Source organism: Gadus morhua, chromosome 15 (assembly GCF_902167405.1).
Source record: "Gadus morhua chromosome 15, gadMor3.0, whole genome shotgun sequence".
NCBI classification, from domain to species: domain Eukaryota; kingdom Metazoa; phylum Chordata; class Actinopteri; order Gadiformes; family Gadidae; genus Gadus; species Gadus morhua.
In genome coordinates, this window is record NC_044062.1 from 23,410,975 (window position 1) to 23,429,328 (window position 18,354).

Here is an 18,354-nt window from a genome sequence, read left to right on the forward strand (position 1 = left end):
ATCCAACCAGATCCATCCTGACTTCTTCATATGGGTATGGCAGATGAATGCCATAGTACAGTGACATGGTATCAACAGTGTGATAAGGCATGTTGATACCATGTAGCTGTAATGTGTGGTGCAGATGAATGACACATTACAGTGACATGGTATCAACAGTGTGATGGAGCATGTTTATACCCTGTAACTGTACTGTGTGTGTCCGATAGTACAGTTCCATGGTATCAACAGTATTATGGAGCATATTGCGTGCAATGCCGTCGCACCGATATCTGCCTGGCTCCCGGCTATACACGTCCATCTCCGCCCTCCACTCCTGCAGCAGCTGGTGGAGCCCCAGCTGGCTGGTGGTGTAGTCGTGGTGGAGCTCCCACTGTGATGGGAAGGCCTCCTTCATGGGAAGAGCAGGTGGAACAATGGGATTGGGTTGGGCTTTCATGGTGGATTGATCAAATTTCAACCAATAAAACCATTAAAAAAGGTCAGAAAGTTGTTAATAGCAATACATTTCAATGTGTGTCTAACCATAACTATTAATCTCAATACATATCAATGTGTGTCTAACCATAACTATTAATGTCAATACATTTCTATGGTTGACTAACCGTCACTAACTATTAATCTCAATACATTTCAATGTGTGACTAACCAAAACTATTAATCTCAATACATTTCAGTGTTTGACTAACCATAACTATTAAACTCAATACATTAGATGACTTTGATCTAGATAATTATTTCCTTGTCTACCAATCAAGCAAATATCCACTATCCACTGAAATATATTTCTCTTCTGCTAATTTCGCTGTGGACAAAGCACTGTCGTCATCACAGTGCAACAAAAAGTCTTTCTTATGGAGACCTGCATGGAAGAATGAGAATCCTGAGAACAACAAGTTCCTAAAGTAGCTCATGAATAAACTAAAGCCTTAAAGTCTCAATGGGGAACAACACGTGCTAGCTTAAAATCACCTCCAAAAATCTGTAGTCAATGCTGATCGATAGTGATCTTAATAATGTTATCAATAAAATCACATCCTTCAACTGATATATTCTACAAATCCAAAATGTTGGCCAGCCCATAAGACTTTTTTTTTTTTTTTAATCTTTGTATCAACCCTCCCACTCCCCCAATTCAGCCCAGCCTATGAAAGAAGGTGTCACACAGAGCAGAACCAGTTAGAGAGGACTGAATACTGTTATTGATCGTTTCTAATTCTAATTCCCGCCTACTAACTATCAATCTTACACAATGCAATGTTAAACACATATACTAGAATACCGATTTAGATTTAACCAATCACACTGACAAACACAGTGTTCTTGTGTTTGTTCAAAAATAATAATGCTTGCAACATTTTCAGATTTTCATCTATCTTTCAGATTTCCATGCAGCATTTTATACTGATAAAATTTAAAGCATCAGACGTGTCATCAATATCTCCACTTCAAACAAAAATGTTGGACTACCACCCTGTTCAGGCAAAATAACATGGCAATGATGACATGCTTTAATGTCAATGACTCTAAAACTCTTGTGGAAAGAGTGACAAAACTAAAGCCATCCACCTGTTGCCTTGATACTTTACCTACCAAACTCTTTAAGAATGTTTTTGACTGCCTAGCAATAGGCATAATGCAAATAGTTAACAACTCTCTCCAATCAGGCAATTTCCCAAAAGCTTTTAAGACAGACTCTGGCAAAACCTCAATACTAATGCTACTAGACCTCAGTGCTGCATTTGACACTGTATACCATACAATACTTTTGGACAGGTTAGAATACTGGGTGGGGCTTTCAGGCAAAGTCTTAAATTGGTTTAGGTCCTACCTATAAAATAGGAACTACTTTGTTTCCATTGGCAACTTTGTATCAGAATCAACCAACGTGACATGTGGAGTCCCACAAGGTTCTACCTTAAGACCCTCTTCATTCAACATCTAAATGCTCCCACTAGGGCAAATCATGCAAAATAACAATATTGGCCATCATTGCTATGCTGATGACACGCAAATCTATTTATCGCTCACCAAATGACTATCGCCCCATAGATCTGCTGTGCCAGTGCATTGAGCAAGTCAAAGACTAGATGTGCCGAAATTTCCTTCAACTAAATGAGGACAAAACCGAGATAATTGTATTTGGACCTAAAACGGAAAGGTTTAAAGTAACACCTTCACTCTCTGTCCCTGAAAACCTCAATCAAAGCCAGAAATCTAGGGGTTATCATGGATTCAGATTTACATTTCGACAGTCACATCAAATCAGTTACAAAATCTGCAGATTATCACCTTAAATATTTAGCAAGACTTAGAGGGCTCATGTCCACTGAAGACTTACAAAAACGTGTACATGCCTTTATCACTAGTAAGCTTTATTACTGCAATGGTGTCCTTACAGGTCTCCCAAAAAAAACTCTAAGGAAACTTCAGCTTGTTCAGAATGCTGCTGCTAGAGTTTTAACAAAGACCAACAAATTTGAACACATTACACCAATTTTTAAATTGTTACATTGGCATCCTGTAGGTCAGAAAATTGATTTTAAAATCATGTTGGTAACCTTTAAACCCCTACATGGTTTAGGGCCAAAATATTTAACTGATATGATTCCACTACATAACCCTTCTAGACCACTAAGATCTTCTGAGACCAATCTGTTAACTAGAAAATACATTTCCTGCAGAAAATGCGGTGAGTGCTGTAGTACAAAGTGAGGTTGAAAATATTTTTTAATAAAGCCACATAGATTAAGACATAAAGAAACGTTAAATGGCTTAAATCAAGTGAAGGGATTTGAACAAAAGTTCAAAAGTCTAAATGGAGTAAACAATGTAAACATGCCCACCATTTAAGAAATGTAAATGGTTGGAAACAAATAAAGTGACAGCTGAATGAAAATCGCAAAGCATTGCTAAAAATGCAGAATTGTAAAATGAATTGAACTGAAGAATCTGAAAGGTCAAATGTATTGCCCTGCACTGCTGGTGTGTGTGTGTGTGTGTGTGTGTGTGTGTGTGTGTGTGTGTGTGTGTGTGTGTGTGTGTGTGTGTGTGTGTGTGTGTGTGTCTGTGTGTGTGTGTGTGTGTGTGTGTGTGTGTGTGTGTGTGTGTGTGTGTGTGTGTGTGTTTGTGTGTAAGAGAATAGCGAGCGTGAAAGTAGCCCAATAGAGCGGGAAAAAACGCCCAATCTGGCAACACTGCTGAACGTCCTCCAAAAGTAGCCCAACCTGGCGGGAAAAAACGCCCAATCTGGCAACACTGCTGAACGTCATCACGCTCCAGCGTCAACGTAAATCAATGAGACCAACTGAAAACGAAGCCGGTATGAAACTAAAACTGATTCAGAATAAAGTTTAATCTATATATATTAAAGAATGATATCGAAACTCTGTTTAGATATTATTGAAGATACAAGTGTGTTCATTTGCTAAATGGTTTGGGCGAAGATAAACGGTTGAAAATTGATTTAGTTAAGTTTTAAACAGTTATTGACTCCCATGTTAAAAAAAGATAGTATTTAAAAAGTAGAATAACTAAAAAATTCTAAAAAAACAAAAATATCTGAAAAGAAGCGCGCGATTCCAAGCTATTCTGAAAATTGTAAAATTTGAATGGAGTCTCTAGTTGAGGAAGGAGATAGGTCCCAACGTTTGTAGAGAATAATAAAGAGGAAAGAAAGAATAAAACTTATGAAGAACAATAGTTTAGCGCTGCATGCAGCACTCACCTAATTATCCCCAGAGTAAACACTAAATATGGGAAAGCAGTATTTAGTTACTATGCAACAAATAGCTGTAATAAACTCCCTGAATATTTAAGACATTCCCCAACTCTGACCACTTTTAAAACAAGACTGAAGACGTCTATGTTTGCTTTAGCTTTCTGCTAAATCTTAAATACATTGCTTTAAAATGCCTTTTTAACTTTGCCTTTATTCGGATTCAGGAGTTCCTCCGAATAACACGCCCTCTATGTTGGAGGCAGAGCTCGAGGTTGATGGTGTTTCGTCGTCAATTTCCCTGGTGGAGGTCACTGAGGTAGTCAAACATCTCCGCAGTGGCAAAGCCCCAGGGATTGATGAGATCCAGCCAGAAATGCTAAAGGCTCTGGGTGTTGAGGGGCTGTACAGTGTCAAAGGAGTGGCAAACCGGGGTGGTGGTTCCCCTGTTCAAAAAGGGGGACCAGAGAGTGTGTGCCAATTACCGGGGTATCACACTTCTCAGCCTCCCTGGTAAAGTCTGCTCCAAGGTGCTGGAAAGGAGGGTTCGGCCGATCGTCGAACCTCAGATTGAAGAGGAACAATGCGGTTTTCGCCCCGGTCGTGGAACTACGGACCAGCTCTTCACTCTCGCAAGGATCCTGGAGGGGGCCTGTGAGTATGCCCATCCGGTCTACATGTGTTTTGTGGATCTGGAGAAGGCGTATGACCGGGTCCCCCCGGGATAAACTGTGGGAGGTGCTGCGGGAGTATGGGGTAAGGGGGTCTATCCTCAGGGCCATCCAATCCCTGTACTCCCAAACCGAGAGCTGTGTTCGCGTCCTCGGCAGCCAGTCAGTTTCGTTCTCAGTGGGTGCTGGTCTCCGCCAGGGCTGCGCCTTGTCACCAATCCTGTTTGTGATATACATGGACAGGATATCGAGGCGTAGCCGTGGTGGGGAGGGGTTGCAGTTCGGTGGTCTGAGGATCTCGTCACTGCTTTTTGCAGATGATGTGGTCCTCATGGGATCATCGGCCTGTGACCTTCAGCACTCACTGGATCGGCTGGTGGCCGAGTGTGAAGCGGCTGGGATGAGGATCAGCACCGCTTAATCTGAGGCCATGACTCTTAGCAGGAAACCGATGGATGGCTTACTATGGGTAGGAAATGAATCCGTAGCCCAAGTGAAGGAGTTCAAGTACCTCGGGGTCTTGTTCGCGAGTGAGGGTACTATGGAGCGTGAGAATGGCCGGAGAATCGGAGCAGCGGGGGCGGTATTGCGTTCGCTTTACCGCACCGTTGTAATGAAAAGAGAGCTGAGCCGCAAGGCAAAGCTCTCGATCTACCGGTCGATCTTCGTTCCTATCCTCACCTATGGTCATGAGGGCTGGGTGATGACCGAAAGGACGAGATCGCGGGTACAAGCGGCCGAGATGAGTTTTCTCAGAAGGGTGGCTGGCGTCTCCCTTAGGGATAGGGTGAGAAGCTCAGCCATCCGTGAGGAACTCGGATTAGAGCCGCTGCTCCTTTACTTAGAAAGGAGTCAGCTGAGGTGGTCCGGGCATCTGGTAAGGATGCCCACTGGGCGCCTTCCTTGGGAGGTGTTTCAGGCACGTCCAGTGGGGAGGAGACCTCAGGGAAGACCCAGGACTAGGTGGAGAGATTATATCTCAACACTGGCCTGGGAACGCCTCGGGATCCCCCCGTCAGAGCTGGTCAATGTGGCCCGGGAAAGGGAAGTCTGGGGCCCCCTGCTTGAGCTGCTCCCCCCGCGACCCGACCCCGGATAAGCGGACGAAAATGAGATGGGGAACTTTGCCTTTATTTTCTATTTTTACCAGAGAGATACATGATCTGATACCAGAGAGAAAGGATAAGGGTTTGAGACCCGAGTTCTGTCTGGGTTAGAGTCCTAGAATCCGGGTTGAAGTCCCAGAATCTGGGTTGTAGTCCCAGAAAAAGGACCAAGTTCCTTTAGGTCGGGTTGTAGTCCTAACGTGGGTACCAGAGAGACTGTTGAACAGATCTTGATTACATTGCACTTTCTAAAATGCTTTTTTAACTTTGCCTTTATTTTCTGTCTATTTTACTAATTTTTTGCATATTCTTTCTTTTACTTATCTATTATTTTATTTTATTTATTCTATGACAATGTTTATATGTGAAGCACTTTTAGCCTGTCTTGTGTATGAAAAGTGCTATATAAATAAAGTTGCCTTGCCTTGCCTTGCCTATCTTATCGTCTAACAAGATAACAGATTAATGTGCTGTAAGAGATACCAAAGTTCATGTTTTAACTGACTGTGGCATCAGGATTCTTTCTTTGGAGAAAGGCTACCTGTCATAAAAAGGATACTGGGGATACATGCTTCGCGTTGTGCCGGCGAAATGCACATATCTTGGACCCCTGGATAACTGCTTGCAGTTCTAGTTAAGATTGATAACATATGAATGTTCAATAGGGCGGTGGAAAAAACTGTATCAGAATGCAGAATGTAAACTACAAAATGGATTTCCTGCAGAAGAGTGCTGTAGTACAACGTGAGGTTGAAAATATTTTTTAATAAAGCCAGATAGATTAAGACATAAAGAAACGTTAAATGGCTTAAATCAAGTGAAGGGATTTGAACAAAAGTTCAAAAGTCTAAATGGAGTAAACAATGGTTGGAAACAAATAAAGTGACCGCTGAATGAAAAATTGAAAGCATTGCTAAAAATGCAGAAATGTAAAATGAATTGAACTTATGAATCTGAAATGTCAAATGTATTGCCCTGCACTGTGTGTGTGTGTGTGTGTGTGTGTGTGTGTGTGTGTGTGTGTGTGTGTGTGTGTGTGTGTGTGTGTGTGTGTGTGTGTGTGTGTGTGTGTGTGTGTGTGTGTGTGTGTGTGTGTGTGTGTGTATATGTGTGTGTGTGTGTGTGTGTATTTGTTTAAGAGAATAGCGAGCCGGTGTGTGATTGAAAGTAGCCCAATAGAGCGGGAAAAACAGCCCAATCTGGCAACACTGCCTGAACGCCTCCAAAAGTAGCCCAATCCAGCAGGAAAAAACGCCCAATTTGGCAACACTGCTGAACGTCACGCTCCAGTGTCAACGTAAATCAATGAGACCAACTGAAAACGAAGCCGGTATGAAACTAAAACTGTGATTCTAAACAAAGTATAAATGCTATTGAAATTGCGTTCTGATAGTATTGAAGATACAAATGTATAGATTTGTTTAACTGTTTACACAATGTTAAACGGTTGAAATTTGACTGAGTTACATTGTCCTAAGTAATGTATGGGTCAGAATGGGCAGATGGCTTCAATGTGACCAACTGTAGAATATGACGGTTTGACTGTGAATCTGAATAAAGTATAAATGATACCGAAATTCCGTTTGAATATTATTGAAGTTACAAGTGTGTAGATTTGTTAAATGAAGGGAAGGGAAACGAAGGGAAACGGGTGAAAATCGATTTAGTTACGTCTTAAAGAGTTGAAGGTTTCTGTAGCTGAAAGTATGGCGGAGGAATTGAAGACCAAAAAACGGCGGAAGAATAATAATAATAAAGGTTTCAATATCTAGAGTGTGTATGCTACAGCATTCACACTAATAATAAAGATTTCAATATCTAGAGTGTCGATGCTACAGCATTCAGACTAATACAAATTATGAACAGTAGTTGAGCGCTGCATGCAGCACTCACCTAACTAGCAGCGGTTGTGGAAGGGTTACAACTACCTTTAGCATTTTGTAGAATGTAGCTGTTCTCACTGTCGTCATAATGACCTTTTACCAGTTCCATATACAGCGTTAACAGTACCTAGAAAATACATTTCCTGGAGAAACATTATAAACGTACAGACCATTTAAATAATGTCGAACTGTTGGAAAATAGGGTGGAAGTTATACCAACAGCTAAATCAAAGTGATATTTTGAACCTAAAATTTAGCAATATGATATATGCATTAGTATACTTATATTTACTATCTATCCATAAGTATTGGTTAGTATGGTAACTTATTAGTAATGATAGTACCAGTAATAGTAGTAACATAATAATATAAGTAATAATAAGTAGTAGAAGTAGTATTGGTATGATAAACAGTAGTATTTGTATGATAAGTCGTATGATATAGTATTCGTACTATACATTGTAGTATTAGTATGATACAGTATTTATACTTTACATTGTAGTATTAGTATGATAATAGCAGAAGGTAACACATCATTTGTGGTTCCACCCTAAAAGATGTAGAGTGATAATTATATTATTTCACATCATTTCACCGAGATAAATTTATAGAATGATAAGGATAATTCTATTGGAATCTGTTGTGTCTCAGCTTAATGTGATCATCTTTGCAGATAGCATGATGTTAAAATGTATAATTGTATAGGATGTAGGAAGAACGTATCCTCAAACCATAGTGAAAAACTATAATTCTGACAACAATAAATTGGAAATTGTCCAGCTCAGTAGAAGAAGACGTGGCTGTCCATCTTGTTTCTGTCCCTTCAAGTATGGGAGTTTCTTTGCAAATTTAAAAATGGTTTAAAAGAGGAGACTGTGGTTTCAAGACAGGCGAGTCTCCATAGGGCGCCATTATAATGAAAACGTCAATCAAAAACTTGTTTTTCAAATCACTGAATAATTTCAATGCCAGAGAGAACAACCAAAATGGTTTAAGCTTAAATTTGTGTTTCTAGATATAAATACTGACGTTGTTAGACTCGGTGATGTTCGAAATGTTTAGCTGTTGTTAATCTAGTTTGGGCTTAGAGCGGGTGACGCTACAAGGGCTCAGTGGAGTAAATGAGACAAAGCAGATATACACAAAGCAGTTATAGAACTAAAACTGTTGAATAGGGCTGAGCACGATTATTTTGATATGAGTTTGTTAAGTTGGTACTGAAATCGAAATTCGGTGTTGGGAAACTTGCTTTGTTTTGATGATGAAATTTTAATGCGAAAAATATGAATGTTTTTTAACCTCTATCCCAGCTGTCAAATGTAACGCTTCAGTTGAGGTAACGGCAGCCATCCTCAGCATGCCCAAACGTGGGATGACCAGATTATCATTCGCTAGTTTTGGACATTCAAAATTATTGGAATATTCCGGGAGCACTTTGACAGCTGCTGTCCAGTTAGGATACACAAGCCATTAACACACCAGCCAGTGCAGCGTTTGAGAAGGGTTTTAATAATGAACTAATGGCCAAAATACACCAAGTAGCTCTACCTACTAATAGACAGGAAACCATGTGTGTTCAGAAACCTTTAGGCTGCCTTGATGCTCCTGTAACCAAGTGGCATTCGGACTGATAAGTGGACCCCAGAGCCAATGACGGGATGCTGTTGTTTTGCGTTATTAAAATAACACTTTCTTTAACCAATTGAACCACTTTACAAAACAATCAGTTGATAAAATATAGATTGTGCAGTATTGGTCTCCGCCCGCTACATTTCATGCACTGAAAGATACACACCATGCCTGGATTTTCTTAACATATAATTTGGAATCCTAACAAATATTTAAAGCTTCAAATTATGTATTCGGGCCAGCCCTACTGTTGAAGTATAAATGATTGATAATCTGTTTAGATAAGTATGAAGATTTAAATACGATGATTTGTTAAAGAAAGTTGTGTTCCTCTAACATTTCATAAACCAAATCAATGTATGGTCAATAAGTGTTAGGGCCGTGACTAACGATTATATTCATAGTCGATTAAACCAACAATTATATTCATAGTCAATTCATATAATGATTTTTTTATTTGATAAATGACTTAAACAATGAATCGATTATCAAAATTCATTGTTCAGACTCAATGTTTTAATGATTTGGTAACTATGCCACGCTGACCGCAGCCTCAAGAGTAAATAGTGCGGTATTTTGCTGTTGAGTGTGCACCAATGGTGGTCAGAGTGTGTCAGGAAGTTGTTAGGCTTACCGGGGGTTTGCTGGGGTCGGTAAGGGGCTCGCTTCTCAGATGTGAGGCCTCCAGGAGCCGCTTCACTGCAGCCATGCGGAACCCATCCACTCCCTTCTCCAGCCAGAACCTAAGAATGTCCTGATGACCACAAACACAACACACGGCCGAGCCCCAGGTTTTAACAGAGGCAGCCCTGCAGGTTACACACCCATGCGCACACATACAATCTCACGTTAGCTCATGGTTAGGTTGCATGGGATAGCCGTTGTGTGTGTTCATTGTATGTTGTGTGTGTGTGCAGCAGTGAACAGAAAGAGGATTATTGACTAAAGGAAATGGTTAACTAGGTGACCATCAGCTACTATGTCTGATGAGTGAACACACAGAACTTCTGCTCATAATAAGGCACATAAAAGATAAGTCACAAGTCAATATAAATGATTTACAAATAATAACAGCACATAGAGGAAGGCTGCCTGTCTCGGAAAATAACTTACAATCATCTCCCGGCGGACATGAGGGTTTCTGAAGTTGAGGTCGGGTTGCTCTTTGAGGAACTGGTGCAGGTAGCACTGGCCTCTAACCTCATCATACGTCCACGAAGAGTTACCAAACACACTCACCTGCAGAAAGAGACCGATAGGGACAGGGTTAGGGTGGGACATGAGAGAGAAGAGTCAACCTTGACTCTGCATAGCCACCCCCTCCCATCCATACTTAGTTAGTTATAGTGCTTAGTTGTGTAGCATCTTATCCTAGCTATCTTTGTTGGATACAGGGAATGGGTTAACCTAGTGATTGTTAGTGCTTTGCATTTATTTCTATGAACATCCTTACTGTACAGGCAGCGGTATATTGTTGTTTCACTTTTTTCTGAAAAATGTACTTGTTGTAAGTCGCTTGGGATAGAATCTACTGCTAAACGCCCTAAATGTAAATTTAGAAGACTCAACAAATTATAGGCATCTGTTACTCAAGGTCCGATTCGCCGTGACTCTCCGATCCTAACTCCACAAAGACATAATACAGATGAATGCAAGAAGACAGGCATTAAATCATAATGGTATCCATGTTTACCCAGTTATTGGGCCTTGGTGCGGTTGCGTTGCAGTCAGTCCAGAGGTAGTAGTCTTTGTAGTGCTCGTCTCTGCTGCGGCTCAGGTTAAACCAGCGGTGGCGGTCACTGGTGTGGTTGGGAATAAAGTCCATGATCAGCTTCAATCCTAGAAGTTGGATGAAAAAAGTTGAATACAGGCCATCCTGAAAGGTCCATTACATTGTGATACAGAAACATCAGAACAACATTTGTTGCCATTAGATGATTCATTTTACATTTAGGGCAGTTAGAAGACACTTTTATCCAAAGCGATTTACGGTCCATTTACACATTCACACACTGACGGCGGAGTCAACCACGCAGGGCGACAGCCAGCTCGTCAGGAGCAGTCAGGGTGAGGCGTCTTGCTCAGGGACACCTCAACACTCTACGACAGGGGTGCCCAACCAGTCGATCGCGGTCTACCAGTAGACCGCCGATAGATCCCAAGTCGACCGCGAGGGGTGAGGGAAAAAAAAAAAAAAAAAAAAACTTGCGCGGGACATATACGCGCGGTAGCGCATGCGCTGTCAACAGTAGTTGAAAGCCGTCAACAGTAGTTACGCAGTCCTAAACGTTGGCATGGCTGAGGGGAAACGAGTTAAGACCCCCCCCCCCCCCCCCCCCCCCCCCGCGCTTGAAGGTAGGTTTGCAATGTTGACACTAGACTGGTAGATCTCGGGAGGTTGGCTACTTGAAAAGTAGATCTTGGGTCAAAAAAGGTTGGGCACCCCTGCTCTACGAGGAGCCGGGGTCCGAACTAGCAACCTTCCGGCAACAAGTCAACCTGCTCTACCTCCTAAGCTAAGCCAACCCACTTTCACCTCACATTCCTTTTTTATCTTCCATTGGCCTGAATCAAGCTACAAGATGAACACAGGCCCAGTGCTCCGTCATGTTGGCTATTTGGTCAGCTTGGTAAAGGCCGTCACAGGGAGAAAAGCTGCTCCTTCCACCACAACCTTTCTGGGCACAGACCCACTCTTCTGGCTAAATTCCAGTACATTACAACAGTACATTACAAGTGAACCAGGATACCAATACACTACATTACTGTGGAACCAGATTACCAATACACTACATTATTGTAGAACCATGATACCAATATACTACATTACTGTAGAACCAGGACTCCAATACACTACATTACTGTAGAACCAGGATACATATGGTGTCATTTGACACTGACACTGACACTGACACTGACACTGACACTGACACTCACACTCACACTCGCACTCGCACTCGCACTCGCACTCGCACTCGCACACACACACACACACACACACACACACACACACACACACACACACACACACACACACACACACACACCTCGGTTATGCATCTGGGCCAGGAGCTCCTCAAAGTCCTGCATGGTCCCAAACACAGGGTCCACCTCGCGGAAGTCCTCCACGTCGTAGCCGAAGTCCCTCATGGGCGAGCGGTAGAAGGGGCTGATCCACACCGACTTAATGTTCAGGTACTCAAAGTGAGACAGCTGCTCTATGATACCTGTTAGCACACAGCGTAACACATATTCAAGGTAAGTGTGTGTGTGTGTGTGTGTGTGTGTGTGTGTGTGTGTGTGTGTGTGTGTGTGTGTGTGTGTGTGTGTGTGTGTGTGTGTGTGTGTGTGTGTGTGTGTGTGTGTGTGTGTGTGCGTGCGTGCGTGCGTGCGTGCGTGCGTGCGTGCGTGCGTGCGTGCGTGCGTGCGTGTGTGTGTGTGTGTAAAAGTGTACTTGGTAAGCTGCCTTAGAGGAACAGAAAGAACTCAAGTTAATGCAACAAGTGGCTCCTGGCTTCCCAGTGTGGAGGAACCAATAGGCCCATCTAATGGACTTTTGGTAAAGTGGACCCCTTATTAATGGCTACAAATTCTACACTTAAAGGTGATTTTCAGTCACATGCTAGCAAAATTCAATCTCGTTAAGCAATATATTTTTTTACTTTTCTATATATTCCCACTTTAGCAGCCCTGTAAATGTAATTGAAATGCTAAACAATGGGTTCTTCTTTCTGATTGCTATTGACACTTATATCCATTTATCCTAGGAAACTTTCAATCCCACCACCCTGTGCCAAGAAATGATGTGTATTCTTCTCCAATCTCCTAACAGGATGACAGCTATGTTCCTCTCAATTTTCCTCCATGGGACGTCCTGCCACACAGGTCCTCTCTACTGTGTGTTGCTCCTTCAACTGTACTATAAACTGTCCCCAGTGCCAGAGAGAAATTGACTGAAAAACTATGGACCCATTACACACAGGGTTTTCATTCCTTTTAGCCATTCAGAACAGTGACGTCTTATACGAACATCATTCAGGCAAAAATATTATATTCAGAGAATAATGTTATAGTTTAATAACAGGCTATAATAATCAATGGTAATTCTTGATCTTAACCTAGATCACCCGTCTCAAAAAGTGTTATTAAACGGTCACTTGTTAGCAACATTGCAAATGCTTGAAATACTCACACACTATCCAACCCAAACTTTTGTTGAAAGGATTAATTGATCCAATGTGGTTATTTTGCATAAATTACTTGTTATTATTTACACTCTCCCCTTTACACAGCCAGAGATGATCATAGTCCTATGATCATCTCTGGTTGAGAGTGTGTGTGTGTGTGTGTGTGTGTGTGTGTGTGTGTGTGTGTGTGTGTGTGTGTGTGTGTGTGTGTGTGTGTGTGTGTGTGTGTGTGTGTGTGTGTGTGTGTGTGTGTGTGTGTGTGTGTGTGTGTGTGTGTGTGTGTGTGTGTTTGTTTAAAATGATGACAGTGTTCCAGGTGACAGTGGAAAAAAATAAATCAGCGGCAGGAATGGTTTGATTGATTGAAACCCATGAGCACAGTACAATATGACAATAAACCCACCTTTGAGGTCCCCGACGCCGTCGCCGTCTGAGTCCCTGAAGGAGCGGGGGTAGATCTGGTAGAGCGGAGACGCCCGCCACCAGCCCAGGCACGGCGGGGACAGCGCGATGACCGTGATGGTCAGCGCAACCAGCGCCAGGACGCACAGGATCAGGAGCCAGAACAAGATCTGCCGGGGGACTCGGTACCGGGCCTGGCTGGAGTAAAGCAGCAGCACCTCTTTGGGCATCCCGGCGTACGGTTTGATCTGCGTGTACTCGGTACAAGCGTCCTGCTGCCCTCCACCTGTTGGATCAACGGACGTAGCGGTGGAGTCCCGAGTCTCCTCGGTGGACTCCCGGTTCTCCTCGGTCGTTCCCCGGTTCTTCTCTGTGGAGTCCCGGGACTCCTCGGCGCCATGTTCCGTGAAGCCCGGATTGCTGATGCACTCCTCGAGCTCCACGAAGTCGTTCCCATTGGTCATGTTGAAACAGAACACGTCAAATAGCGATTAATAGCCTAATTCGGCCCTCGTTGTTAGTTATCCCAGTGCACTTCGGTAGCGAGAAGTCCGGTGTGTTTCAGCCTAAAAACGCCCATGACTCTGTGAGGGTCATAGTGCAGAATCTCAGACATGCACTACCGAACTGAAGGCGACATGTGCCTCACGCATGAACGCGCTGCGCGCGAGGTAACGTGGAATGTGAAACACATAGAGACATGGGGCACCTCCGTCGCTGGTTCACCACCAGAGACACCAGAGATATGGGGCAACTCTGTCACTGGTTCACTAGAGTCTAGAGCAGGGGTCACCAACCTTTTTGAACCTGAGAGCTACTTCATGGGCACTGAGTCATACGAAGGGCACCCAGTTCTATACACTCTTCTGAAATAACACATTTTCTCAGTTTGCCTTTAGTTATATATTTACTATTAATGATTAATGATACTCATCCAGTGAAGACAATTAATTAAGTGATGTTATGGATTTCTCACAATAATTATCAACAATGACTTAAAAAAGGTGGGAAAGAGTTGTTCAAGAATGAGTACTATTTTTAGAACAGGCCTGCGGGCGCCTCATGTGGTCCTTGCGGGCGCCATGGTGGCCGCGGGCACTGTGGTGGTGACCCCTGGTCTAGAGATACCAGAGACATGGGGCACCTCCGACACTGGTTCACCAGAGACATGGGGCAACTCCGTCACTGGTTTACTAGAGACACCAGAGACATGGGGCAGCTCCGTCACTGGTTCACTAGAGACATGGGCCAACTCCGTCACTGGTTCACTAGAGACAGGGGGCAACTCTGTCACTGGTTCACTAGAGACATGGGCCAACTCCGTCACTGGTTCACTAGAGGGGCGTTGCTAGGTTTCTGAAACATCCGGGGCTTAGCCCAAGAGGGAATAGGACAGGCAAATTTTGTTGTATACTTTATTGCGCATGCACATTTTTTTTCATAATGCTTTACCTAAATAAAAAAAATAGGCAGGTAATTACATTGAATAGCTACCTGACTGCTGCTTATCCCCAGACATCTAAAGTTCCATTCAAGTTATTTAAGAGTAAAATGAATACAAGTGAGACAGACCTTACATTACCTATATCAGGGGTGTCAAACTCATTTTCACAAAGGGCCACTAATCACACTAAGGGCCGACATGGAGTTTACTGACATGCCTTCTTTTTAATCCAAAAAGTAAAAACAACATATTTATGAATATATTGTATACAACCTGCGTAGAGGGTCATATAGGCTAGGTTTCATTTCAACATTTTAGGGGACAAATTATAGGTGGGGGGTATGGGGGTGCTCCCCTATAAACTTTTAAGCGTCAAACACTTAATTTCCTGCATTCTGGTGGATTTTTATTAATCTATCTGTGCCTGCAGATAGTCTGCATCATTTTATAGTGGAATTATTTTTTTTTCTGTGAAGGAAAAGACAACATTCAGGTTCCTAAAGAAACAACTATTATGGAGTATAATGCAGTAAGGCTCTCGGGCATCCTGGATTTTTCAAAACTTTCTGCAAATTGAAAACACATCACATGTTTTGGGTATTTCTTTTTTAGGAATCATGACTCAGCACCAGTGTTAACTATTTATGACACTTAACATTGGTGATGAAATGACAGCCACCATTGGAATTGAAAAGGGTGGGCAGCTAGCTAGTTAGCTAAATTGTAACTTAAGGTCAAAGTTGGAAACAAATCATGTTAGCATTCATCCTTCGACATGTGACACAATCAGTCATCAATATTGGCATGCTATTAGCCTCATAGATTGGGCTATTTACAGCCCACAGAAAAATGACATATTCTCTTCAATGCAAGTTCATCAATTCATGGCTTCAAATCTTGAGCAGTAGAACAGAAATTCCTAGCAGTTAGCTACGCAAGAATCCTAACAAATTGGAGCATGTGCGACGTGCGGATATGGCACAGGCTCTGCATGCAGAAAAATATTAAAAAAAAAGAAAAGAAAATTATAAAAAAAAAATAATTCTTTTTTTAACAAAAAAGATTCGGGGCTAATCAATTTAGATCCGGGGCTTTAGCCCCGAATAAAACAGCCTAGTGACGCCACTATCTCTGTCACTGGTTCAACACCAGAGACATCAGAGACATGGGGCAACTCCGTCACTGGTTCAGTAGAGACACAAGAGACATGGGGCAACTCCGTCACTGGTTCACAAGAGACACCAGAAACATGTTGCAACTCCGTCACTGGTTCCCTTGAATGACCTTAGTCATTGAATGACCATTTAGCTACAGTTTATATAATTAAATTGTACATGGTAATAGCAAAAAATACAAGTCACAGTGTCGGCATTTTTTGGTCTTGACAGTGGAGATAAACCCATAGTGTAACAAATGATTACCATTCATTATTTTGTTCTCTTTCTAGAATAAAACAAGCAGTTGAACTTGAAACTATCTTTTTTATTGGAGGTTATGTTCACTGTAGGGAACCTCACAATACGATGTGAAGAATTGCAGTGGAGGGATAAAAGGTTGATTGTTGTCAAACCCTAACCTTACATGCCAGAGTGCTCGATACACAGAACCATCTGGGAGGTCATCCTTGGAAACTTTGTGGATTGTGCAGGCGTTTCATAAAGTAGGCCTACTCATGGTGATAGTGTCATGATCCGCCCCTGGTTTTCTCATTCACCTGCCTGCCACCCTGATCACTCCCAATTAACCCAACCACCTTCACCTGTGTTTCCCCTATATCAGTCCTTTCCTCCCAAACATTCCCTGCCAGATTGTCTCTTGTATTTCACAGTGCTTTCCCGCGATTCAAATCCTGACCTCCACCGATCCTGCCTGCTCTCTGATCCCTGCCTGTCTGACTCTTCTGCCGGTTCCTGATCCCCGCCTGTCTGACTGTTCTGCCGGTTCCTGATCCCCGCCTGTCTGACTATTCTGCCGGTTCCTGATCCCCGCCTGTCTGACTATTCTGCCTGCCGATCCTGTATCCGAATAAACTATTGACACTGTTCCACGCTTGTCGCCAAACGCTCACGTTACAGATAGTGAAAGGAGTAATGTCATGTGTATCATTTATTGGCATCTAGCGGAACAGAATTTGAAGAAATTTTATATTATATTAATTTGAGTATGTTTTATAACGTGAATGTGTAATGTTTATATGTATGTTGTTGTCTGGGGGGGCACATGTCCTGCTGTCGCAGCACCGCCGACTTGAACGGCGGGATCCACATTGCTGGGCTGTCCATCTGGGTTGGTGGTGGTGTTGCAACAGTTGCATGATGCCACTCCCATGATAAATGGTTGTGGTGATGTGGCTGTGTGTATGTGTGTAATGTGCATATGTGTATGAATTCATGTGTATTTGGGCGTATTTACTTGCATGTATATATGTGTGTAGGTATTTTGTACTGCATACTTCAGCTTTAGAAAATATGTTTTGTGGTTCCAAGTGGACAACTTTCATAATATATAATTATTTTCAGGTATTAATTGCAAGTTTTATTTAACTTAAAGAGGACCTATTATACTACTTTTCTGGTCCTAATTTCTTATTAATGACAGCACAAAAAACGATGTAGATTTTCGGGAAACTCTTCCTCTCATCTGGGCGCTTTCAGCATTCTCTGTCAACGCTCGGTTTCGTCCTTCTCCGCCCCCTCGCCCCCCTCCTGCCAACCCAACTCCGTTGTGATTGGTCACCTTCCTTGAAGCGTGCGCGCGCAGATTTGACCAGGCATATGGGGGTGTGGCAGAAGTGCCTCTACGTCAGGGGTCTCAAACTCGCGGCCCGGAGGCCAATTGAGGCCCGTGGGATGATATTTTGTGGCCCCCTACTTGACATCAAAGTTTAATGGTAATCAAATGTCAATTAAATCCCAAGTGTGGAAAACCAAGCCACACTCCTCATCACAATCGTTGTCCGTTACTCTTGATGCTTTTCATGACAAATGACAAATGTTCAAGAGCATTTTACGAGGGTGATTACAAACTGATTATCCAAGGTGTTCTCGGTCAGTCTTATTACCGTAACCCTATGAATACAGAGGTGAGCGCCGTGGTAATGCTGCACCATATGGCACTTCTGGCGGACCATGCAAATGGCAGGATTCGGAGGGAGAGGGTCTTTAGGGACCATAAAGATTTATTGGTAGGCTACATAAAAATATGTACATTTGTGTCAAACCACTTCTTTTTTAATTCTGGGACTGTGCGCTCCATGCTACTGACAGAGTTCACTGCTGCAGCAACATGTTGTCACTCACTCTGCTTTTTGTTGT

General features: G+C 42.7%; 1 protein-coding gene across 1 annotated transcript in view; it reads right to left on the reverse strand.

The window, feature by feature from the left end:
• slc3a1 (solute carrier family 3 member 1) overlaps positions 1–14,259 on the reverse strand; it is a 19,826-nt gene extending 5,567 nt beyond the window's left edge. The window contains exons 1-6 of the mRNA XM_030378358.1: positions 13,598–14,259; positions 12,055–12,234; positions 10,701–10,846; positions 10,121–10,246; positions 9,642–9,761; positions 267–391 (exon numbers count right to left, since the gene is read on the reverse strand). Of these exons, the coding sequence (XP_030234218.1) occupies positions 267–391; positions 9,642–9,761; positions 10,121–10,246; positions 10,701–10,846; positions 12,055–12,234; positions 13,598–14,060 (1,160 nt within the window). The 5' untranslated portion in view covers positions 14,061–14,259. The remainder of the gene's footprint in view (positions 1–266; positions 392–9,641; positions 9,762–10,120; positions 10,247–10,700; positions 10,847–12,054; positions 12,235–13,597) is intronic.
• Between the last annotated feature and the right edge of the window lie 4,095 nt (positions 14,260–18,354).